Here is a 26,464-nt window from a genome sequence, read left to right on the forward strand (position 1 = left end):
TTGTTTGTTTACCTGTTTGTGTAAACATGTTTATATCACCTTCATTTAAAAAAATTGTTTGTGCTGATTAGAAAGTTCTGGGTTGCACAGATTCGATGAGAAGTCTAATGGATGACTTTAAATTTGTTCCTCTGTATGTAGTGTGTCTTCTTTTCTTTTCTTTTTCTGCCAGGGCATTGGTGTTGGGGTTTGAATCAATCTTTTCAGTAGCTGAACTGGCCTTCAGTTGTGTTGTTGCTGTAGTTCTTTTCAATATAACACAATACTTCAGATTCAGGGTACAAGATACCAGTATGCAAAAATCAATTGTATTTCTTCTTTTGTTTTTGTTTTATAAATTGGTATAATAATTGTACATATATATATACATATATAAGTAGTGATATTTTCATACATATAATGTATAGTGATCAAAGCAGAGTAATTAGCGTATGGATTGTCTCAAACATTCATCATTTCTTTGTGTTGGGAATATTCAATGTCCTCCTAGCTATTTGAAACTATACAATATATTATTTGTTTAACTTTTCTAGGCAGAGTCTTGCTCTGTCACCCAGGTTGGAGGGCAGTGGCACAATCTCAGTTCACTGCAACTTCCACTTCCCAGGCTCTAGCGATTCTCCTGTCTCAGACTCCTGAGTAGCTGGGAACACAGGCAACCGCCACCACGCCTGGCTAATTTTTGTATTTTTAGTAGAGACGGTGTTTCGCCATGTTGACCAGGCTGGTCTCAAACTCCTGACCTCAGATGATCCGCCCACCTCAGTCTCCCAAAGTGCTGGGATTACAGGTGTGAGCCACCACGCCCAGCCTATATAATATATTGTTGTTAATTATAGTCATCCTACAATGCTGTGGAACACTGTAACTTACTTCTCCTATCAAACTGTAATTTTGTATCCTTTAACAAATCTCTCCCTATCCCCACCACCCCTTACCCTTTCCAGCCTCTAGTGTCCTCTGTTCTACTTTTTATTGCTATGAGATTAGCATTTTTTAGCTTCCACATATGAGTGACAGCATGTGGTGTTTAAGATCCTCTGAAAGGGAGTGAAGCAGAGGCCGCTAAATTGGAGGCTGAAGCAGCTGGCCGTGCTGTGCTGAGGCTCTGTGGCAGAGACCAAGAGCTGACGCTCAGGTCTGTTCCTGGCTTATTTCACTTAACATAAAGTCCTCCACTTCCACCCAGGATTACTGAGAATGATGGAATTTCATTCTTTTTTAGGGCTGAAAAGTATTGCATTGTGTACGTGTACCACATTTTCTTTATCCATTCATCTAGACTGATTCCATAGTGTGGCTATTGTGCATAGTGCTGTAATCAATGTGGGAGCGCAGATGTCTCTTTGATATGCTGATTTCCTTTCCCTTGAATAAATGCCCAGTAGTGGGATTGCTGGATCATATGGTGGTTCTATTGTAGTTTTTGGAGGAACCTCCCTTTTGTTCTCCATGGTGTCTCTACTAGTTTAAATTCTCACCAATAGGGTATGACAGTTCCTTTTTCTCTGCATCCTTGCCAGTGTTTGTTATTTTTTGTCTTTTTGAGAATAGCTGGGTGAGATTGCCAGCATTTGTTTGTTTGTTTGTTTTGTCTTTTTGATAACAGGTATTGTAACTGTGTGAGATGATAACTCGTTGTGGTTTTACTATTATTTCTTTTCTTTTCTGGAGACAGGATCTCACTATGTCGCCCAGGCTGGTCTTGAACTCCTGGCTTCAACTGATCCTCCCACTTCAGCCTTCGAGAAGCTGGGATTACAGGAGTAAGCCATTGTGCCCAGCCTAAATATGGGATTTTAGGCATTAAGCAGGGACAGGTGTTTGGGTGAGCATAGCTAAGGAGCTGGGTTCTTCAGTCAGAGAGCATCCCACCAGGCACTGATTAAACCCGGACTGTGTTCAGAGCGCTGGAGGAAATGCTGGAGATGCGACACTGGAGTCCTGTGGTCCTGCGGGAGTGCACACTCTGAGGTCTCCTAGGTGTTTGTTTCAGGGAACATTGTGCCCAAGGCCTCTGTGTTCCCTGTCCTGGTCCCCTCAACTGTTTCTGTGTCCACATCTCAGGGTGTGTGCACTATGGTTTTGTGGGCTTCTGGGTCCGGGGTGTGAGGTTCTAAAGTTGCTCACATGCACGTGGGTCTGAATTTTAGAATCTGACGTCTCTGAGTAGGTTGAGTGTCTGTGTTCTCCTTCACTGAGTTCTCAGAGGGGTCTGAGTTCTGTGAACTGTTCAGCGTTGTGTGTCCAGGGTTGAGGTCTCTGAGCTGCTCGTTCCTGGGTTGTTTCTGGGTTTTCTATGTCGTTGGGGTCTCTTGGGCTCTGTGACCCACCCTGTGAAGTCCCTGGGTATCTGAGAGTGTGTGTCCAGGGTAGGACGTTTCAGAGCTGGTAGGAGATGTATGTTTTGGAGGGAGGCCTGGTCTGTCTTTGGTTCCGTGTTCCAGGGATTGAAACGTCTAAGCTGTTTGGGAGATCATCTCCAGCATGAGAGACACTGTCACACAGCAAAGTTCAGACATGAGATGTTTGTGACCTTCTCCTGATGTTTGGGTCTTACCCTGTACAGTCAGTGAGAGGTTGTCTCGAGTTGACTTTCCCAGACTCGTCCACTCCAGCCTGCCACAGCCAGGCTTACTTATCTAGACCCCTGAGTTTACACGGCCAGCTTCCTTCACAGCCACCCCTGGGGTTGAAGTCATGCGACTGCTTTGAGAGTCACAGGTCCCCGTCAGCACCACTTGTGGAGATCTCACTGTGGGGAGGAGTTTCTTCTGTGTCTCTGACAAAAGACACAGAGCAGGGACCCTCTCTCTTGGGGATGAACAGGACCTGCCCATGTGTTCCTGGGTCATGTGGTCTGTCTCCTGCTAGATGTCACTGACACCCAGAAAATAACCTGGACACAATGTCCCTCTTGCAGCTCTCCAGAACACATGCGTCAAACCTGAGATCCGCTGTGTCCTGGTGGGATTGCAAGAGCCTCTAGCTGTTTGGATCTTTTTCCCAGAGCTTAACTTCACCTTTACATGATGAGGATCTACAAAGTGGCATTTCAGCCCTTTCCTGCAAACACACAGAGCTTCTGAATGCAGAATTCAGGGCTAGGGAAGGGAGGGGACGCAGGTAGAGGCCATCTGTGGCCAGGAGGAGGCGTGGGCCCGAGACCGTCTCGGCTGGAATGTAGGAGTAAAGGGCACAGGCACAGACCATTCAAGAGAAATGTGTGTTGTGCTGAAGAAAGTAGAAACTACCCCCAGAATGTCCCCTCTGTCTCTAAGACATGCATGGTTTAATTCTGTTATTTTGTGAGGCTCTTTGCACCATGACGCAAGGATGCATAGAGGGCTCCGTCACACGGGGGAGAATGAGACCCTGAATGGTGTCACAATCTAGTGGGGGAGGCAGATATGTTCCTTCAGGCAATAAATATGTAGGGTTTTCTACGTGCCAGGTACTTCTTGAGGTGTGGGGATACCTCAGGGAATCAAATCAACAGAAATCCCTGCCCTGGATCTGACATTCCCCAAAGAAGACGTGGTAGGTGACAGACAGCAAACCCTCCACAAGGGAATCTAGGAAATGTTAGAAGTTATGAACCAAAACGTACCCGAGACAGGTGTCAATCAATTTAGAAGTTTATTTTGCTAAGGTTAAGGACGTGCCCCTGACACAACCTCAGGAGGTCCTGACGAAACATCCCCAAGGTCGTCAGGGTACAGGTTCGGTTTATACACTTTAGGGAGACATAAGACATCAATCAATGCATGTAGGATGTACACTGGTTCATTCTGAAAAGGCGGGACAACTACAAGTTGGTGGGCGTTGGGGGGTGGGGTCTTACAGGTCATAAGTGGATTCAAAGATTTTCTGATTGGCAACTGCTTGAGTTTATCTAAAGACCTCCAGTCCATAGGAGGGAGTGTCTGGGTTAAGATTAGGGGTTTTGGAGACCAAGGTTCTTATTATGACAATGAAGTCCCGAGGTAGCAGGCTTCAGAGGGAATAGACTGTAAATGTTTCTTATCAGACCTTAAAAGTTGCTGGACTCTTAGCTTATTCTCTCCTAGACCAGAAAAAAGACCTGGAAAGGGAAAGGGATTCTCTACAGAATGTAGACTTCCTCACAAGAGATGGCTTTGTAGGCCTACTTCAAAATGTGTCGAAGAAGTATTTGTTGGGTGAAATACTTTGACTTCTTTCAGGGCCTATTTGTCATGTGATGCTATATTAGTCAGGCTGGAACTTGGTGTCTTATTGCCACAGTCTTAAGATCTCTGCCTTAACATAAATGCTGGTCAGTTGTGCCTGAATTCCACAGGGAGAAGCATGTAATGACGCATGTCTCACCCACCCTTCCCATCATGGCCTGCACTACTTTTTCAGGCTAACTTTGGAGTAGTCTTGGCCGAGAGGAAGGGTCCATTCAGATGATTGGGGAGTGGGGCTTAGAATTTTATTTTTAGTTTACAAAGGTGATGGGGGCTGTGATAAAAAAGAAAAAATATACAGATCGTGGTACAGGGACTGTGAATTGGGGGAGGAACTTGATTAGCTGCAGGTAAATTATGACACACAGTGACCAGGGTAGGCTGGGTTGAGAAGGTGACAATTTGACAGAGATGTGAAGGGGGAGGAGTCAGTCAAGTAGATATCTGTGGTGAAGGCCTTCCAGACAGAAGGGATGTTTCTTATCAGACCTTAAAAGGTTGGAAAAAAAAAAGTCAGAGGCCAAGTTGGCCCAACATGGCACAGACGCCACAAGGACACTAGCGCACCAGCAGGAAGCTGAACAGAAGGCTAGAGGTGCCACGGTGACAGGGACAGGATCCTGTCAGGCCAGGTAAGCTTCTGCTCTGCCAGTAACACGGAAAGGGACAATGAAGCGCCACAGATGCAGAAAGCATGTCTGTGTAGTCTGCAGAGTTCAGGCGACGGAGGGACCCAGGCAGGAGCAGTCAGAACCAGGAGGGCTTAGGCAACGAGATACAACAGGCAAGGGCACTGGTGTAGCCCACCCGGACTTGACAGATGCGTTCATCCAGGTATTCATGTCCTTATCACCAGGGATATCTGTGTTGCAGCCACAGAACCAAATACTCGATTAGGATGCCTGAACCCAATCAATAGTCGTTTTTCCCTACAGACCCTGGGGTAGGCCCGCATGCACTTGCCCTAGGGTACTCTGAGAGTTTGCTGAACCCATCACTGCAGTCCCACTGGGAGGCCACAGCTGAGCCTGATGGAGTAACATAATGGCTGAGACATATTTAAAAATTCTGGCAGGGTGCAGTGGCTCACGCCTGTAATCCCAGGACTTTGGGAAGGCAAATCACTTGACGTCAGGAGTTCGAGAACAGCCTGGCCAATATGGTGAAGCCTCGTCTCTACTAAAAATACAAAAAAAAATTCCCGGGTGCAGTGACGCACACCTGTAATCCCAGCTACTTGAGTGGCTGAGGCAGGAGAATCACTTGATCCCAGGAGGTGGAGGATGCAGTCAGCTGAGACTGTGTCACTGCACTCCAGCCTGGGTGACAGAGCTAGTCTCTATCTCAAATAAATAAATAATTTTGTAGCCTCTTTTACTAGGAGTTCCAGAATTAAGGAAGAGAGGAAAGTTACAACCCTCCTCCCTGACTCCAGGGGAAGAGAATCTCATTCCACAGATGTCCTCTGTTCACTCGATTCTCCTGGAGCATTTCTAATGCACACAGAGCTGCTACCATCATAACCATTACTGACCAAGTACTCTGGGTGAAATTCCTTTATTAACCGAATAAACTTGTTCTGAGTGCTGACCGGACGGACACTCTGGAGACAGGGGGATGCTTTCGACTGTATCCTTGCTGGCAGATGACCCCCACACTGGGGTAGGGATGGTAAGGAGAGTCATGGCAGAATTCAACCCACAGTCCCCTAGGAGCACACAGGAGAGCTCCCTACCCTCACCTGAGGGATGTGTGTGTACAAGGGTTGGGTCAGGACAGACTCTTCAGAAGAGGGGAGGTTTTGCGGCAGGCACTTTGATTCTGCACAGCTTACAGTCCAGAGAGCCAAAGAACAGGAGGAACCAGATTCCCATTCTCAGTCTGTTGATTTCCACACCACATTTGGAGTCTGATCAACTCCACAGCTGTGCTGCAGCTGCTAACACTGCCTCTGCTCTGTTTGCCTCTAGATTCTTCTTATCTGTTAAAGTGAGGCTGATGGAGACGTAATTTAGGGCAGAGGTGGATTGCAAGTGTCTTTGTGAAAGGGCAAAGCGCCTCCTAGGGGAGGCCTAGAAGCTAAACTCGACTGGTAGCTGTGAGGCAAGGGACTCCAGGGCAGCTCCTGTGGACTGTGTTAGAACTTTTCAGGGTGGCTATGCCCTGCCAGGGACCTGGATCTCACAGGTGGACATGGTGTTGGGACCAGGCTGACCGTCCCATCACAGAATAGTATCTGCAGCTGAGCAAGGGGAGCATAAGCAAAGTACGTTGTCGTGAGTTTAAAGAGGCCTGGCTTTGGAGTCTGACAGAGCCCGCATGTGAGTCCCAGATCCAGCCTTTTCTGCCTCAGTGCCCTGACCTCTTTCAGCTTGGTTCCTTATCTGTAGATTGGAGTTTGATACTTAACCTCTCTGGGTCTTTGGGAAATCAACACTGTACATGAGTGGCACACAGTAGGTCCTCAACAGCCAGGCTCCAGGAAGAGCCATTCACACTGTGCCATGTTAGGGGTACATCAGTGTGCAGGCCAGCGTGCTGGGACAGTGGGAGTCCAGTCTACCCTCCAGCCAGGCTTGGGGCTTGGGCTGATGGTGGCAGGACCAGGGCCATTTCCATCTTTTCTCTTTCATTGTCCACATGTCCACAGCAGACACTTCTGTTCATATTCAGGTGTGCAATGCTAGGAGCTGAAATAACAGGCTGTAGTGAATGAAGCTAAGCCTCACAGTTCACTCTATGGCTGGAAAAACTAGCTGTGAGGCAGGTCCTCAGCCCACATCACTTCATGGTACTGAACCTGGGACTACAATTCCAAACTCCACATTCACACATGATGAGTCTATAGGAATGAAGGAGAGATCTATGTTGTGTCTCTTTATTATTTTTTATGTTTTTATTGTATATATTGTATATATACAATATATTTATATGTGTATTTATATAACATGTTGTTATACACACACAGTGAAGTAACTGCTATAGTCAGGCAAATGAACCTGTCACCTTCCTCAGTTACTTTCCTGCATCCTAGTCTTTGCAAGTAAACTTTTCCCAAAAACCCTACTCTCAGGTGACATTCCAACTGGTTGGCCCATTGGGGGAATTTTCATGAATCCCCATCATGTGCTATTGAGTAAAAATATCAAACCCACTAAGCATGCCTTTTGATTACGTGCTCCTTAGGTAAAATATAATTTGCTCTCCTTCACTTGAGAGCCGAAGGTGAGGAGGAATCAGGCAGCGGGTGATGGAGCAAGTGCAGGCCAGACAGAGGGAAGGGTGGGTGTGAGGCGGCGGACATGAGAGAGAGACAGCGAGAACGCGAGCGTGCATGCTAGAGAGAGGCCTGGTGGTAGCCGGGGCCTGATATCCCTAATCCAGGAGGCTGGACTTTATCCTAAGGGCAGCAGGCATCCCTAATAGAATTTGAAAAGGTTTGACATGACCAGATTAGCAGTTAAGAAAGGTGCCCCACTCACTGGGACAGAGAATGGGTGGGAAGGGGTCAAGACTGTCAGCAAGATGAGCTATGAATTGTTGGTGGTCCTCAAGGAGGGAGATGAGGGTGACTGAACTAGGGAACTTACTGTGGTGATGGAGAGGAGTCAGTGTCAAGATCTTACTTAGAAAAACTTGGGAGGTCGAACTGGCCAGGCTCAGTCAACTGTGGGGGTGGTGAGAGGCAGCAATCAAAGATGGCTTTCAAGGTCTTTGGCCCAAGCTGCTGGGTAGAGGGTGGTGCCTGTCACTGAGTCCGGCAGCACAGGAGAGTGGGGATGGGTGGGTTCACTTTGGGACATGCTGAGTAGTACTTGCTATGGGACTCAACGACTTATGACTTGAATGACTTCGCAGAGCTGACCTAACCTCCTTGTGCTTACCGTGCCTCATCTGTAATAGGAGAATAAGAATAACTAGAAAAAATGACTAATTTGTTTCATTTGTTGAGTCTAGGAGAAGGTTCTCCTTTTATACTGCAGAGTGGTATTTTCTTGTCAGGTCTTCCCAAGTAAAATGGGAACGTCTTGACTTGCCCATACAGTGGCTGCTTGATCTTACCTGTCTGCTTTGGGCATCATCACCATTCAGCATGTATTGCCAATACTAAAAAAATAAGTAAATACATAAATTCAAAGTAACAGGTGTCTGTTATCATGTATGTGCTGTAATAGCCCATCAGCCTGTCCCTCAAATAAACTCTCCCTTCAAATCTTCTAAACTTCTTCTTGAAGCCCACCTCTCCCTCCAGGGGCTGGGTAGGGCCTTTGGGACCCAGGATCTCTAACACTCTCTTCTTTGGGGAGCCATCTCCAACTGCTGAGGATACTGGATGGGAGGGGGTGAGTGCAATCGGCCTGTGGGGTTGTCAGTTGGCGGAAGAAATCTGTAGATTCAGCGAGAGAATCGAGCCACACGTGCGGATTTGGAAATGACAGTGTACGGCTGCACAGCACGAAGAGGATGAAGTCACAGACACCTGGATTTAAATAGAGACTCCACCATTTATTTCTTGTATGACTTTGGGGAGGTTGCTTAGCCTCTTTGTGGCTCAGTTACTTCATCTGTAAAATGAAATAATATTCTGGGATAATGGTTCATGTTTCCTTCCTTCATAAACAGCTGTTCATGAGGTGGCTTCTTCCAGGGTTAAAAAGGAATCTACTATCCATATATCTGCTAGGATAGACACTGTTGCGTATCACTTGATTCCTGAAGTACGCCACGGTAAAGAAATCTCTGTACACTTTCATGTTCTGGGAAGTCGTTGGCCACACAGGACCAGTTATTCTCCATGAGACTTAGATAAGGGATGCTGTCTGTCCACTCTGTGCCATGACTCTCAGATGGCAGACCCCACCAGTCCTTGTTCTTTTGTCTCATGAATAATTCACTTGGACAGGAAGTCTGTCCTCCTAGAAGTAGCTAGGCATAGAGAGAAACATTCCCTGTTAAGCTGGTTGAGACTTCCGCTTATTACAACAAAAACCCTGCCCCATAAATATTCCCACTAAAACAGGTCTACTCCTTCTATGAAAGTAAAAGACACCCCCCCGCCCCACCCCGGTTACCCCGACAGTGTGATTTCCGTCTTGGATTGTTTGGTTTCTGTCTTTACCAAGGTGCATGTATCATTCATGCAAAAACAGTTAAAAAAAAAAAAAAAAAGAAAAGAAACAGCAGGTGTCGGTTCTCAGGGGCTCGCCCTAGCTCAAAACTCCCAGCCAATCACAGGAGAAGTCGGCCTCCTCCCAACCCTCCAGCCCAGTTCCCACGTTCCTCGCCCTTGAAGTCACGTCCGCTACAAGGAGTCTCTTCCCATGGCCTCCGGAAGCATTCGGCCCGTCCACAAGCCACGCTTCAAAGAGGGCCGCTCCGGGAACGCCGCCGCGCACCTCCGGAAGGGATGACCTATTCCCGCCTTCTCCCCGCAGCCCACCCGAGCGGCGTGGGTGGCGAGAAGCCACCCAACCGCTCTCGCGCAGACACCCACTCACTCCCTCTCCCGGCTCCCCGGCGGTCCGCGGCAGCCAATCAAAGGTCCAGTTTCTCAGTGGCGTCGCATCCTTGTGACGTTAGCACATCCTCTCCAACGCCCCCTTCAGCGTTGCGGCACCTCTAGCCCGCCGGAGGGCGGCTCCTCTCGATGGTCTTAACCCTTCAATTACTAGCGGGAGGCGCTGCGTTTCCAGGGCGGAGGAAACGAGGCGCCGCGTTGGCGCCTGGACGGCGGGAAGCGGCTCCGGAGCGAGAACGCGCGTGAGAGAGCCCGAGAGAGACAAAGAGCGAGCGAGCGCGCGGGAGAGACTGAGGGCGGGGGGTGGGAGAGAGACTTCCAGAGAGACAGAGCGAGAGGCCGAGACCGAGACTGTCCCTAGCACAGGCCAGGATGTCTTGGGATTCGAATCCCTGAGTTGGGCCGGCCGGGAGCGGGGATTTCGAAGGAAGCGGGTGATTTTCCCCGTTGTCCATATCTCCCCGGTGTGGGAATGGCGGTCGTGCACTCTGGGGGTGGCGTCATTCTCTTTCCCTGCTTGGGGGTGGCCTTTTTCAGCGGAGAAAGAGGATGCCGCGGGCATTCGTAGCTGGCGGGACTACACTTGGGCTAGGATCAGTGTTCAGCGGGTTCAGAAATCACTGTGTCCTTGGCATCACCTCCCTCCCCACCTCCTCTCCCACCGCACAGCATGAGACAGAGACTGGAGGGTTTTCAAGGAGGACTGCATTGCCCCTATTGAAACAAACCGTCTAACAAACCCTTTCTCCGACGTGTGACAGAGGGACAGTCGTAAACGTGAAATATGACTAGACGTGCGTTTAATGGGCGCTGTGATTGCTGCATTCTTGCGCAAGGAATGGTCCAGGCCATTTGTGTCCAGTAGCCACACAAGCTGCAGGGTCTCATGTTTGGAGAAGGAGGGCCTCTCCGCCGTCCACCTTGCTGGAGTACAGGCGACCCTGGGCGGTAACCCTCTGAGCCATCAGAAATGTGGTGCTCTGAGTAGCCACAGATTTCCATCTGCATCTCCGATACCATTTCCCTCTACTGACGTATCCCTGTTGGGTGCGTTGGATTTGTGCGTGGGTGTGAGGGTAGTTTGGTGTGTTTGCTCGCGAAAGGAAAAGCGAATGGCCTTGCTGGCTGAGCTTATCAGGGCACTAGCAGTGGAGAGAGAAAGGACTACTGTATTCTTAGGAGCAGAATCTCAACAACTCCCTGTAAAACGGGCAGTGTGTCTTAACCTGGAATGCTTTGGCGTTTAATAAAATTTCCTGTGAATACTTTTCACAGGGAAGCACTGTTTTTACTGTTTCTGGTTGGACAGTGGTTACATTTCAAATCGTAGTTCAGAATTTGTGAAATACCCAAATTAAATCTCTACATGGCAGTAATCCATTTCCTTTCCTTAGTGTGTGGTTGGAAGATTAATTTGAGATAAGTGTTCAGTTCTGGGCTGGGCAATCGTGCCTGGCAGGGGAAACTTAGGTTCTTTAAGGGAAGGGCCTGATGTGCTAAAATGAAATCTATACCGTGTTTAGCCGCTTATGAGAATATGAAACTAAGGAGAACCGCAGGTAAGTATATGTCAGTTAATGCGAATTAAAATGGGTGACAATATAAAGAGAGATTGGTGTCACAAATAGTGAAGTGACTTGTATTTCGGCAGACCTCACTGAGAAATGGTCACTACCACTCCCTAGTTGTGTGACCTTGAGTGAGTTGCTTAACCTCTCTGATCCTGTTACCTCATCTGCAACTGGGGATGATAATATATATCATAGCATGCCCTGGGAGAAGCTGTTCCTGACCACCTGGGCTGTGGTGGTTTTGACTTCCTCTGTGTCAGAAGTACCCCCGTCTCATGCCTGCCATAGTTGTCTTTTTGTTTTGTTTTGTGATTTCAGATGGTCTCACCTGTCACCCAGGCTGGATTGTACTGGCCTCAACCTCCTGAGTTCAAGTGATCGTCCCACCTCAGCCTTCCTAGTAGCTGGGACCCCAGGTGTGCAGCATCATGCCTGGCTAATTTTTAGAATACTTTTGTGGAGATGGTGGTCTCGCCCTGTTGCTCAGGCTGACCTCAAACTCCTGGGCTGAAGCAGTCCTCCCACCTCAGCCTCCCAAAGTGCTTGGATTAGAGGCATGAGCCACCATTCCTGGCTCCTTGAACGATATTTTATTCCTCAGACTGAGATGTGTCCTTGGGATGGGGCTGCATTTGATAATTCACTGAAGGCACTGCTGAATGGAGTGGACCCTCAGTAAATACCTGGAGGAATGTGACCTGGCCAGTGAGGTTATTTTCTTTTGTAGGTGAAAGGTGTAACAGTCACTCGGCCTACACCCACAGTATCGACCTTGTGAACCCAGCGACCTGACTGCCTTGGGTGAGTCTAGGTAAGCTCCATTCTCGCCAGAGCTGACTTGCTGCTTGTCTTCTCTTGCTGCTCTGGCCACTCCTCTTGGTCCCTCCCCTGTGCCCCTCCCTGGACTCCCAGTTGTACTCCCGCTGCTTTTCTGTGTACTCACCTGCTGGGAGACCCCTGATGCCAGCAACACGCTTCACTGCTGTCTTCATTTTCTTCTTTGTTTCTTAAAAATGGGCATTGCTGGCTTTACTGACTACCTGTTCTTTTTTTAACAAAGCTGCTAAGAATTGTATCTCTTCCACTCCAGACCCAGTAGGATAGAGATTATCTGTGTAGGCATCAAAAATGTAGAACGTCTGCAAGTCGTGTGTAGGACACTCTTTCCTCAATCTGTGTGGCGTTGTGTGGCTAGGAGTTAGATTCCTTTGCCATGACATGGCACAAAACTAGGAGCACAGTTTTCAGCACCCAGATAACTTGTACAGATCTTAGTCATTTTGCTGTAGGATTTTGCCACTTCCAGAAAAAAGTCCTTGTGGCCGGGCGTGGTGGCTCATGCCTGTAATCTCAGCACTTTGGGAAGCCGACGTGGGCAGATCACAAGGTCAGGAGTTCGAGACCAGCCTGGCCAACATGGTGAAACCCCATCTCTACTAAAAATACAAATATGAGCCGAGCGTGGTGGCGGATGCCTGTAATCCCAGCTAAACCGGAGGCTAAGGCAGGAGAATTGCTTTAAACTGGGAGACGGAGGTTGCAGTGAGCCGAGATCACGCCACTTGCACTCCAGCCTAGGCGACACAGTGAGACTCTGTCTCAAAAAAAAAAAAGGGTCCATATTTAATTGGGATTATTAAATGAAATCTGTGTCTTTAAACTGAAATAAGTGCATTTTATTATCATATATTATTGAGGAAGATTGAAAAAAGCATCACATGGGATTGGCTTAATTTTGAAAAGAAACACAAAGTTCTTCCTGGCTCTCATCTTCAGGACGTAGTCTAGATTCACTTGCTTAGCTGTTCTCTTTCTCATTCTGCACAGGAGAATTGAGGTGAATGAGAGTGGGGAGTGTGAGAGGTACGTTTGGTGCAGCGTTTCTGGCATGGGAACAGAACTGGCCAGGAGAAGGTGACAGTAAGGAGTAGCAGCATTGCACCCGGTCCCTGGGCAGCTGTGGACACGCGGGCCAGCCCCTAGGACTCTGCTGTCTGAGCTCTTCCCTCAGGATTACTTTCTCGCTTAGGTGTCAGGGGAGGCTGAACACCCAGAGACGCAATGCCACCAAGGCTGTGTGCATCTGCAGTCAGGGAGATCTGGGAAGTAATTCTGTCCCTGAGTGGTTGTGTGATCTGAGGGAAGTTACTTGACCTCTCCGTGCAGGAATTTCTGCCTTTGCAACATGGGAAAATATGGATTCTGCAGGGTTGACTTGACATACTCAGTGAGATGTTTATCACGGGTCCCACATCCTCCTTGTTTCATTTGATAGATATTTGTAAATATCCACTGGGCTCAAGGCTCTATGATGGGTGAATAAGACAAAGTCCCCGGCCTCTCTCAGCCCCCGGGCTAGTGGGTTGACAGAGAAATAACCATCTGTTGACAGCTGAGTGGGATTGGGGCTGGGACAGGGGAAATACAGGGCATTTTAGGAGCTTGAAGAAGGCCTCCTGGGGGAAATGCTATCTCAGCTGAGTCCTGCAGGGTGAATTAGAGGTAAGAGTCTTGCCAGGAGCCATTGCAGTCCCCAACTGTCCATCGTCATCCCGTTCTACCTGCTGAGGTGGTGAGTTGCCTTTCTGATCAGGCCTGACTGATGAGGGATTTTTCTTTACTCACAGCTGAAAGAGACTTCTTGATCTGGTGACATTGTGGGAATGTTTTTTGAGGGCCCAATAGAGTGTAGTGGTTAGGGACACTAGCTCTGATTCTAGACAGGCTTCCAACCCAGTTCTCTCCATGGCAATCATACAACCTTGAGAAAATTGTCATCGTCACCTGTGAAGTGGGTTTTTGTTTTTCACACTAACAATACCAAACTGAGAGGGGTGTGTTTGTGAGTATGTGTGTGTGTGTTCAGTACATATTCGAACTGTTTCTGATATGGTTCTGTCTTTCTTACCCCAGTGTGTGCTGATAGCCACGATTTGGTGAATAAACATTCAGAGGACCAGTATCCTCTGAAGAAAACTGGTGAATTCTTGGTTTCCACGTTTGTCAAAAGAATAGAGCCTGGAAGGCTGATCTAAAGTTTCCATTTAGCATTTAATGTCAATTTTTGGTTGCATTCATCCAAGATGTATTTATGAAAACAATACAGAGAGATACCCTTATTGCAAAATATGCCATTGGGTTTTTTCACTTAACCTGCAGCAAGATTGACTTTTTTCCCTCAGGAGTACAGTTCTGTGAGCTTTGACACAGGCATACATTCTTGTCGCCACCACCACCGCAGTCAGGATCCAGAACAGTCCCATCACCCCAGGACGCTCCCAGGAACTGCCCCACTGCGGTTACCCCTTCTTCATCCATCATCCCTGGTGTAAAGTGATCTATTTCCTTCCCTCTAGGTTTGTCTTGGGGAGAGTGTTATGTCAATGACACCAAACAGTTTGTGGCCTTGTGAGGCGGGCTTCCTTCTTTTGGCCCGACGAACATCTTGGATGAGTGTCAGATGCCTCTGTCATAGGCTGTTCTTTTTTCACGAAAGCAGTTTCGCTGTGTGGAAGACCGCAGGTGTTCAGCCGTCCTTCTACTGAATGACATTTTCCTTACTCCAGTGTGGGGCAGTTTTGCATCGAGCTGCTTTTACAATTCAGTGCAGGCTTTTCTGTGAACCTAAGTTTTCATTTCTCTAGGGTAGCTACCAAGGAGTGGGATGGCTGGGTCCTATGGTAAACATCTGTTTGACTTACAAGAAACTGCCAAACTCCTTCTCAAAGTTGCTGTGCCATTTCGCCCTCCCAGTTGCAAAGTGTGAGAGTTCCAGTCGCCCAACATGTTCTCCTTGCTTGGCCTTGCCAGTCTTCACGGTGTTGATTTGCATTCCCCTAATGCTGAATGATGTTAAATATAGTTTCTTGTGCTCCCGTTCAAGTTTTTCCCCCATTTTCTAGTGGGGTGTTGATTTTCTTAATGTGGAGTTTTGAAAATGCGCCATGTATTTTGGATATAAGATCTGTCAGGTTGGTGATTCTCAAACATTTCCTCCTAGTGGTGCAACTTCGATTTTCATTCTCTGAACACACTGGCTCTTACACAGCCAAAGTTGTGTTGTGTTGTGTTGTGTTGGGTTGTGTTGTATTCTATTCTATTCTGTTTATCTAGAGACAGGGGCTCACTGTGTCGCCCAGACTGGAGGGCAGTGGCTCGATCTCGGCTCACTGCAACCTCTGCCTCCTGGGTCGAGCAATTCTCCTGCCTCAGCCTCCCCAGTAGCTGGGGACTACAGGCATGTGCCACCACGCCAGCTAATTTTTGTATTTTTTGGTAGAGACGGGGTTTCACCATGTTGGCCAGGCTGGTCTCAAACAACTGAACTCAAGTGACCTGCCCACCTTGGCCTCCCGAAGTGTTGCGATTACAGGCAGGAGCCACCACGCCCGGCCAGAGCCAGAGTTTTAAATTTTGCCAAACTCCTATTCATCCATCTTTCCTTTCCATGGATCACGCATCTCAGGTCATGTCCTAGCCTCCCCTCACAAAGATGTCTTCCTGCGGTTTCTCCCAAAAGTCTTAGTATTGAACTTCGGTTTGTAGGTCTCTGAACCCTTTTTCCTTAATTGCATGTAAAGGTTGAGGTTGAGGTGCATCTTTTTGCATGAGGATAGGCCACCTCATGCATTGAAAAGCTTATCCCTTCTCCATTGGATTCCCTCTCACACCCATGTCAAAACTTATTGGACACATTTCTATGGATGGATTGATTCATGGACTCTGTTTTATTCCATGGATCTACTCGTCTGTCCCTGTAAGCCAGCAATCTCGATTATTATAGCTTTAGAGCAAATCTGAAAATCTAATAATATGATCTCTCTAAATCCCTTCCGCTTTTTGAAACATCACATATTCTACGTGAATTGTAGAATCTGCTTGTTTGTACATGCAAATGTCCCTGAAGGATTCTGATAGGCAGGGACTGCATTCATTCTACAGATCAAATTGGGGACAATGGACTTTAACCTTTTGGGGTCTTCAAATATGGGAACACATTGTTTCTCTCCATTTAACTAAATCTTCTTTGATTTCTTCATTACCGTATAATAGTTTTGGGCATGCAGACCCCTTCCCTGTATTTCGCTCTATACATAACCATTTCACTGTGTTTGTAGCTTTTGTAAAACAGTAGTAGTTCTTAAATTTAGGTTTCCAGTTACTCATAGGATTGTTTTCTGTGTGTTGAGTTTCTCTCCTGTATCGCTGCTAAGCTCTCATTAATGAGCACTAAGCTCTTATTAGCTCTGAGAGTCTGGAGGAGATTCATTGGTTGTTTCATGTAGACGATCACAGGATATATGAAAAGGAGTACTTTGGTTTCTTGCTTTCTCCGATGTGTGCCATGACTCTTCTGGCATTATAGCACTGACTAGGCCTCCAGCGTGACGTTGAATAGCTGTGGTGAGAGTGGAAGTCCTTGCCTGGTTCGTATCCTTAGGCAGAAAGCATCTAGTCGTTGACCATTAAATGGCTTGTTAGTTGTAGGTTTGACTGTACACACCCTTTTTCAGGTTGAAGAAGTTGTCTTGTGTTCCTGGTGTGCTACAGCTTTTATATCACCAGTGGACTTGGAATCTTATTGAATGGTTTTTCTGCATAGCTTGATGTGATCCTGTCATTTTTGTTCTTCATCTGATCTCTCAATCTGTGGATTACATTGATTGATTTTCAGGTGTGGGAAGAACAACCCTTGCATTCCTGCTATAAAACCCACTTGATGGTGGCTTACTATTATTCTCACATACTGCTGAATTCCAATTACTAAGTTTTGTTGAATACTTTGGTGCCTGTATTAGGAAAGAATACTGGTCTGTCCTTTTCTTGGTATCCCTGCGGTGCTGGCCTCATAAAATCAGTGGGGCACATTGCCTCTGCCTTGTTTCCTAGAAGAAGTTGTGTAAGTTGGTGATATTTGTTCATTAAACGTTTGGTAGAATTGGCCAGTGAAACTGTTGCGGCCCAGAGATCTTTTTGCAAATGTGTTTGTCTGTGAATTTGACTTCCTTAAAACATACAGGACTGTGCACACAGTTCAGTGTTTGAAATCCATCCTGGGTGAGTTTCCATAGCTTGTGGTTTTCAAGTATGTGCTACATTTCCTCTGACCTGTGGAATAGGAATCTGTAGAGTCGTGTGTGTTCTTACCATATTGACCCTTTTATGTTTTCTGGGTCTGGAGTGCAATCTCTTCTTGCATTCCTGATAATGGGTAACTTGTTTCTTTGCCCTCTTTTTTCCCAGCCAGTCCTGCCACGGGTGTGTCAATTTCATTGATCACTTCAAAGAACCAGCTTTTGGATTAATTGAATTCATCTATGTGTTTTTCTCTTTGAAGTCTCCTGGGGGTTTTTGCTTCTGTTATTTAGTAAAATAAATTCTTATCCACACTCGGAACTTGGAAACGATTTCCATAGGCATGAGCAGCCCTTTTGACTAGATGCAAACCCAGTGGTCGGGAAGGTGAACATACAAAAGGGTGTGTCCCCATGGTGCAAACGCTTACAGTTGAGTAAAAGTCTCCCTTGTGAATGGATGAAAAATGAACGCTCACGGGCAGAGCATCTGTGAGTCACGCCTTGATGATTCTACAAATGATGCTTGGGAAGGGGTTGGAAAATGTCAGCAGGGAATTGACATCGTCGAACTGCATCGCAGCCTTTTGCACTCCGTGTCACGTGGATGCATTAGTTGGTATCATTTCTAAATCCTTTATTAGGTGGCATTAATATTCTAAGCTGGTGACATGTGTGATCTCACGTCATCCTCAGAAGAAGCCTAGGACAGGGTCTCTGTATAATCTCCATCCTACACACAGGAAGTGGAGGTACGGAGAGGTTGAGTAAGATGAATAATCATGTGTTTTCTTCTGGTCTTATCACCTTGTGTTGCAGTCTGGGTTCTGCCCACACACATTCCTCGCTACCTTCTTCGTGTCTGAGAACCTCCAGCTTCACCTCCTTTTCGGGACCCAAGGGCCTGGCGGGGCTTCCAGCTGGGACCAGACCTCCATGGATCCACTCCAGAAACGGAATCCAGCATCACCTTCCAAATCTTCCCTGATGACAGCTGCAGAGACTTCCGAGGAAGATCCAGCGTCCTCTCAGCCTTCTTACTCAGAACAGCCGATGATGGGGCTCAGTAACCTGAGCCCCGGTCCTGGCCCCAGCCAGGCCGTGCCTCTCCCAGAGGGGCTGCTCCACCAGCGGTACAGAGAGGAGAAGACGCTGGAAGAGCGGCAGTGGGAGAGGCTGGAGTTCCTTCAGAGGAAGAAAGCGTTCCTGCGGCACGTGAGGAGGAGACACCGCGATCACATGGCCCCCTATGCTGTTGGGAGGGAAGCCAGAGTCTCCCCGTTAGGTGACCGAGGTCAGAATCGATTCCGATGTGAATGTCGATACTGCCAGAGCCACAGGCCAAATCTTTCTGGGATCCCTGGGGAGAGTAACAGGGCCCCACAACCCTCCTCCTGGGAGACACTGGTGCAGGGCCTCAGTGGCTTGACCCTCAGCCTAGGCACCAGCCAGCCCGGGCCTCTGCCCGAAGCAGCACTCCAACCACAGGAGACAGAGAAGCGCCAGCGAGAGAGGCAGCAGGAGAGCAAAATAATGTTTCAGAGGCTGCTGAAGCAGTGGTTAGAGGAAAACTGAGACGTGCACCCACGTGGGATGGAGACCCAAAGGGACTGCCGTGTTGGCAGCGCCTGGGTGTGGGCCCATTTTGGGGACCAAACACCAAGCTGTGGTCGGATGAGTGCCAGGACCTGTGTGCCAGGACACGTGGGAATCCTCCCAGCATGATGCTTGACCGACCCCAGGAAGGTCCTCATCTTTTGTGCCTGTCATTCTTGGATGGCTGTGAGGCCTTCCTTGGCAAGGGACCCTGCATACCAGCGGTCCTCGCCGCATCTCACGTGGCTCCCGTGATGCATGTTGTTGCTTTCCCACCCGGGATCTCCATCTCTCTTCCCTTCCTGCTGTCAGTAAGAGATCACATGTCTGTGTAGTGTGAATGCCTTGTCGCTGTCCTGTGCTTTGGCACCATTGAGTTGACTGCCTCTGAGAAGCAGCACTAGGCCTGTTGAAATGCAGTGTGCTGCCCTGAGATCCAGTTTCAAGAACGGGCAGCTAAACGCAGTGTGGGAAAGGGATGTGGAATGAGAACTTGGTGGTTCACCGCTGTACTGTTTGTGTAATCATTTATGTATGTGGTAAGCTACATGTATGTAAATATTGCAATACCCCTAACAGCCGAGTAGTATTCTCCCTTGCAGGAATTTCTGACGGGGTTCCTCATCATGACTACCAAATAAATATATGTAGGAATGGAAAATGGGTGTAGAATTCAGGTTTGTTCCTCAGTATTGGTTTGTTTCTCATTAGATCTGAGCTGACTACCTTGAAATCTCCCCCAGCAGGGGATCCAGGTTTATTGAGGGAAGCTCTATGCTGTGGAGACTGGGAACGGGGGAGGGAGGGCACCAGAGAACACAGCCCAGTCACTGTTTGAGCCCTGCAGCAGGACCAGCATCCAGACCAGCGAGGCAGGGCCATGACTTCGAAGAGAGGCTTCCTGTGCCCAGGAGACGTGGAAGCAGAGTCCACCACCCACGGTGAGAGCCCTGCGTGTTGGTGCTGGTGCCCTGGCTTAGGGGCTGTGGCGCCATTGCTTGTTGTGTGGTGGGCCCAGGTGGCTGAACCTGAGCAACGGTTTGCACCTGCTTTGTCAGAACCAGAGCATCCTTGGGTTCTTCCAACATCTTCTTGGGATTTAGACATGTGTGTCTTTTAATTTCAGGAGGCACAAATGATTAAATCTGTTTTTTTAAACCTCTGCAGATTCCTGAGATGTGAACCCAACCAGTACCCGTGTGACTCCTCTGAACTGAAAACAAATTCTGCTTTGTGTCAGTCTGTTTTAGGTAGTCCCCAGAGCTGTCTTGCTGCAAAAGTCTATGCGTCTCCTGCCGACAGAAGTGGCTTGAAAACAGGTAAGTGTCTTAGGTTCTGATGCTGAGATCTCATGAGAGAGTTGACAGTTGAACTGACCTAGCTCCAGGGGAGAAGGGAAAAAACAGCAGGGCTTTTCCTTCTTGAAACACAAAGGCCTAAATGCAGACCGGTGAATCTGGGAGGGCTTCAAAGGGGTTCGGGTTTCAAAGGGGTTCGAGGCGTTGCCCTTTGGCTGATGTTTCTTAGGGTTCTGACGGTATTTTCCCCATTGCTGTATGTCAGCTGCCTTCCTCCACTCCCACACACCCATCCTCTAGCAACATTTTCAGTTCCGCTGTATGAATTTGGAAAGCAGAACACCAGAGAAGTTAGGGAAGCAGCCCACGGTGGCACAGGCAGTAAGAGGTAGAACAAGCATCCGCACCAGCACCCGAACCTAGGCAGGCTGGGATCGGAGCTGGCCCCCTTCAGCAGTTCACCTCTGTGAAGGCTGTGGGTGAAGTGCCTAGAGCCGGGCTTTGGTGCTCATTTCATAGCTGGTAGCACCAGGTCTTGGTGAGATCCATTGCTGAATCCTCCACACAGTGCCGTGGGCCAGGGACAATCATCCCCGCCTTGCGGAGAGTTTGTGCAGGTCCCAAGGTGGTGGCCAGAGGACCACTCTAAAAACAATTCCTATAAATAAACCTTTTAAATTAAAAGAAACAATTGGTTTATCTGGCTCACAATTCTGGTGGCTGAAACATTCATTTCTGGGCAACTGCATCTGGTGAGGGCCTCGGGCTGCTTCAACTCCTGGTGGAAAGTGGAAGAGGAGCTGGCGTGTGCAACGCGATCACTTGGGAAGAAGGACTCCCCAGCCACTCAAATGCTCTCTGCGGACCTTCTCAGTCAGCCCATTAAGCACACCAGGTCCGTGCTGCCAGTGACAGTCATCATTTCAGCAATCATCAGGGTTTCCATTTTCTCACCTTGCCTCTCTCCCTTCTGGGCTACGTCGACTGTCGTGATGGGGAGGTGAGGAGGAGTTGCAGAGGTAGCCCTGCTTCGGGGGATTGAGTGATTCATCAGGAAGAGAGAGCTGACCCCATCTTAGTCGGTGTCCTTCCGCTATATCATGAAATACAACGGGCTGGGTGCTCTGGATTGGATATGGTGTGTTTATCCCCACCAAGAGTCAGGTTGAAGTTGAATCCCCAGTGCTGCAGTGTTGGGAGGTGGGTCCTAGTGGGAGGTGTTTGGGTCATGGCAGGGATCCCTCAAGAATGATTCAGTGTCCTGTGATGCCATCCTGCTGGGCTGAGTGCTTACTCTCACAGGTATGAATTAGTTCGCGGGAGAGAGGATTGTTCACAAGATTCTGGCCTCCCTGGATTCTCTCTCCCTTCCTTCTTTCCAAGTGATCGCGTTGCACACGCCAGCTCCTCTTCCACTTTCCACCATGAGTTGAAGCAGCCCGAGGCCCTCACCAGATGCAGTTGCCCAGAAATGAATGTTTCAGCCACCAGAATTGTGAGCCAGATAAACCAATTGTTTCTTTTAATTTAAAAGGTTTATTTATAGGAATTGTTTTTAGAGACAGGGTGATGCTCTGTTGCCGACGAGGGTGGAGTGGCACGATCATGGCTCACTACAGCCTTGAACTCAGGTGGGATGCTCCGACCTGAGCCTCCCAAGTAGCTCAAGGATGTACTGCCGTGCCAGGCTAACCTTTCAATGTTCTGTAGAGATAGCGTCTGGCCGTGTTGCCCAGGCAGATCTCGAACTTCAGGCCTGAAGTGATCCTCCCACCTTGGCCTCTCAGAGTCCTGGGATTAACAGACACGAGCCACTGTGCCTGGCTTCCAGTTTTCTTGAGAAATTAGCCAGTCTCAGGTATTCTGTTATAGCAAAGCAAAATGAACCAAGACAGCTGGTAATTTGTAATGGAAACACATTCATTTCTCATGACCCTGGATGCTGGGAAGTCCAAAACGAAGAGACCGGTATCTGGTATCTGGTGAGAGTCTTCTTGGTATTTCCTCACGTGGCAAAAGGAGGAAGGACAAGCCGGGAAGAATGTTATGTCCTCACATAGCAGACGAGGAAAAGAGAGAGCAAACCGACTTCTGCAAGCTCTTTTCATAGCAGCATTCATTCACTCACGAGGGCTCTGCCGTGATGGCCTAAACACCTGCTGTTATTCCACACCTCCCAACACTGTTGCAGTGGGGATTAATTTCACTGTGAGTTTTGGAGGGAACACAAATATTGAAACGCTAGCAGGCACGCATTGTTGTGTCAGAGAACGGGTGTTTGATCCTGTGCGGTCCCAGTCCCAGGAGATGAAAGGAGTGAGAAGGATCTGAGTTGGAAAAAGCAGACATCAGGGGCTTGCTCAGGGAGGTCACAGATGCACAGTGCCACAGGGTCTCCAGGAACAGGCATGGAAAATGGGTGGGTGGCGGTAACTGAGGCACTCGGCACACCCTCCACATCCTCACTTCCAGGTCTTTGTCCCTGTGCCTGCGTGTTGGGGGTGGATGCGACTCGGGGGTCATGTCTGAGACACCATACCATCCCAAGTTACAGACTAGGATCTGCAGTCCTGTGATGTCCACAGGTGTCCAGCATGTGACATTTTAGAGTAGAGACCAAACCAGAGGCACCAGCAGGCGAGAAAGGATTGGGACAGGGAAAGGTGCAAATGCAGTGATCACGTGGGACATCGGAGTAGACCCGGAGAATGTAAGGAAATAGAAAGACTGCATTAAAAATCTTCCCACTAGGGAGAGTCTAGGCTCTGGTGCCTCGCTGGTGAAGTCTATCCAGTATTTACAAAACACATAATACCAGCCCTTTGCAGATTCTTTCAGAATGTAGAGGAGGAGGGAACATTTCCCAACTCGTCCTCTGCAAATTGTATTATCCTGCAACTAAAGGCAGACAGAGGCTGGAGGTGGTGGCTCACGCATGTAACCCCAACATGTTGGGAATCCGAGGCGGGCGGACCACCTGAGGTCAGGAGTTTGTGACCAGCCTGGCCAACATGGTGAAACCCCGACTCTACTAAAAATACAGAAATTAGCCGAGTATAGTGGTGGGCACCTGTATTCCCAGCTACTCGGGAGGCAGAGGCAGGAGAACTGCTTGAACCTGGGAGGCACAGGTTGCAGTGAGCCCAGATCGCACCACTGCACTCCAGCCTGGGCAACAGGCGAGATTTCTCTCAAAAACAATAATAATAAATAATAGCAACGCCAGACAGAGACAGCAGAAGAATACCATAAACCAATATCCATCATGAATATGCATGCGAAAATCCCCAAGAAAATATTGGCAAACCCCAATCCGGCGACACATACAGTGGGTTACGCAACACGACCAAGTGACATTTATTCTAGGAATGCAAGTTTGACTTAACATTCAAATTTCAGTTAAGGTAATCCACCCTGTTAATATAATAGAGGACAGGAACTATATCATCATCTTCATAGACAGAGAAAAATACTTGACAGTGTCTGATACCCATTAGTGATAAAACCATGTCTGCACAAAGATATGTGTTCAGATGTTCACTGCAGCATTTTGCAGGAAGGCCCCAGAGTGGAAACAAGCTAAATGTCTACCAATCAGTAAAGGGATAAAGGAGTGGTATATCCGTACAGCCGAATGTTACTGAGCCATGACAAGGAACACGCTACTGATGCACGCTACAGCATGTTTGCGCCTCCAAGACACTATGCTAACTGACAAATGTCAGACACAGAAGACCACTTACTGCACAAGTCAGTTTATAGGAAATGCCCAGAGAGGCAGCTCCACAGAGAGAGAAAGGAGCTTACTGGTTGCCTGGGCGGGCCTGGAGGTAAAGTAATGGGGATTGACTGCTGCTAGTGGGTACCAGGGATCTTTCTGGGATGATGGAAGTATTCTGAAACTGGATGGTGGTGAGGGCTGCAAAACCGTGTACATTTACTTAATCTCTCCGTATTATTCCCTTTAGGTACGTGAAAGTTTGTGGCAAGCAAATTAAACCTTAGTAAAGCCATTTAAAACATAATAGTGCAAATGTGACCGTAAGTCATGGAGGAAAGGGTGTGCAGTCATTTTCTCTACAACAGTAAGCAATATCCCCTTTCTTTTCCTATTCTGCGTCCTGCCTACATGTCCTGCCTGGTCGCCTGGCTCTTCCACGTGCACCTGATGCTCCAGCCAGATAGACTGTGCACACCTGGGCAGAGGGAGTGCTGGTGAGTGCACATGTCTACGTGTGTGTGTGTGTACGATGTGCACACGTTCCTGGTTCCTGCACAGGCAGCCTGTGGGTGCATGCACTAGTGACTGTCAATCCTCTGTCTGTGGGCAGGCTCCCATAATCCACGCTACATCCTGAATTCCACTGCCCGTTTTTCTGTTCACCAGTCTCAAGGACCTGGCTTCAGTTTCCCTGGTGACCAACCTCAGCCCTTAGCTTCAACCTCTGAGCACAGGAAGACAGCCAGAGTGGGGAGGGGTGGTGTCTCACCCACAGGGCCCCTGCCGGAGCTGAGCACCCCAATGGGATGAGTGGCAGCACGGTTACCAAGACAACAGGACTCTCGACCCCTTTCCACCTGCAAGGCTCTTCTTTCTCCCTCTCCTGGGCCTGCCGAGTATCAGGTCAGAAAGGGAAAGCTGTGGCATAACCACCCTCCTAAGTCCTTGAAATTGCTCTAGACGTGGCTGTAGAATAAATATGTCAAAAGATGCTCTTGAAAGAGAGGCAACCCCTACATTTTTTTCCAATTCATTAACTACAAACAAGGCTATGGAGTCCAAGGTTATGTTTTAAAAAGCAGGGCAGGTGAAGGGCAGGTGAGCTTATGTCTCTCAACGTCAGCTGTGCATCAGGTCTCTCGTGGAGCATTTGTCCAAGAGCGGATGCCGGACCCAATCCCCAGAGAGTCTGACTTAGCAGGTGTGGAATGTGGCCCCAGCGTGAGTATCATTTTGTAACTCCTCTTATGAAAGCCGAGGTGGCAGCTGCAGAAACGGAACCATCCTCATAGGAAGTAACGCATATCTGAAACACAAGGTCCCTTGTCAAAGGGAAAGCAGGACGTCTTTGTTCCCTGCTATGCTGGCAGTTTCTGGGGCTAATAGATTTCCCGGGCTAAGGAAAGGTCAAAAACATTCAAAGTAGCAGGAGTGTGCTTGTTTTACAGCTGACACTGTGCTCGCTTTCCTCTATAGTCCTGAAATCAAAATTTTCATGTGAACATGCTGCATTTGCCAATGAAATATATTGTTGTTTCTGGTGAGGGTCTCCTATGTTCGAGTTATTTTTTTTTTAACTTTCCACACATCCTCTTTATTATTATTATTATTATCATTATTATTATTATTATTGTTATTATGTGTGTGTGTGATAAGAACACTTAGCCAAAGATCTACTCTTTTAGTAAATTTGAAGTATACAGTAGTGTTTTTAGCTATAGGCATTATGCTATATAGTAGATCTCTAAAACTTCTTTATCTTGCATAACTGAAACTTTGCAACTTTGACCATCAACCCTCCACTCCCTGCCCCAACCAGCCCCTGGCAACCACCATTCTACTCTCTGTTTATATAAGTTTAATTATTTTAGATTCCACATATAAGTGAGGTCGCACAGTATGTGTCTGGCATATTCACTTAGCAGAATGTTCTCAAGGTCCATCCATGTTGTCACAAATGTGAGAATTTCCTTCTTTTTAAGGCTGAATAATATTCCATTGTATGTATATACCACATTTTCTTTATTCAGCCATCAATGAACACTTAGGTTGTTTTTATGTCCTGGTTATTATGAATAGTGCTGCAAAGAACACGGGGGAGTATCTGGACTATAAATACCCAGAGTGAGATTGCTAGATCATATGGTAGTTATTTTCAAGGTGAGTAAAACACTGCATGGATACGTTCACGAGACATTGCACAATCATTCCGTGAATCTAGAGATGGCTCAGATTTGTATTAGCTGATGTGAATGAATCAGCTCCCAGGCTTACTTATTAAGTGTGTTGAGATGCATTTTTCACATTTTATTATAATTAGTGATATCAGATGAATCCTTCTGCTTAAAGGGCCATATAGGACTAGGAAATGTACGATGAAAAATACAGTTTAGCAGTCCTTTGTTTCATGTGCACCCGTGGAGACCCACCTCCGCAAACTTCTGTTTTTTTTTCTTCAGCTATTTCTTCTGAATA

The 26,464-nt window shown here is 47.8% G+C and overlaps 1 protein-coding gene across 10 annotated transcripts in view; it reads left to right on the forward strand.

The window, feature by feature from the left end:
* Positions 1-19,631, forward strand: part of LOC111536167 (protein FAM156A/FAM156B) — a 39,666-nt gene extending 20,035 nt beyond the window's left edge. For 3 of the 10 annotated variants that reach the window (XM_023202469.3, XM_023202471.3, XM_023202470.3), the window contains 2 exons: positions 12,028-12,111; positions 18,194-19,631. In XM_023202469.3, coding sequence (XP_023058237.1) covers positions 18,311-18,949 — 639 coding nt within the window. In that variant the 5' untranslated portion in view covers positions 12,028-12,111; positions 18,194-18,310 and the 3' untranslated portion in view covers positions 18,950-19,631. Of the gene's footprint in view, positions 1-9,810; positions 12,112-18,193 lie in introns of those variants that run through there. The other 7 variants (XM_023202468.2, XM_023202473.2, XM_023202472.2 and 4 more) reach the window with 7 other exon arrangements.
* The last annotated feature ends 6,833 nt before the right edge of the window (positions 19,632-26,464 follow it).

The sequence above is a fragment of the Piliocolobus tephrosceles genome, chromosome 12 (genome assembly GCF_002776525.5).
Source record: "Piliocolobus tephrosceles isolate RC106 chromosome 12, ASM277652v3, whole genome shotgun sequence".
NCBI lineage: Eukaryota > Metazoa > Chordata > Mammalia > Primates > Cercopithecidae > Piliocolobus > Piliocolobus tephrosceles.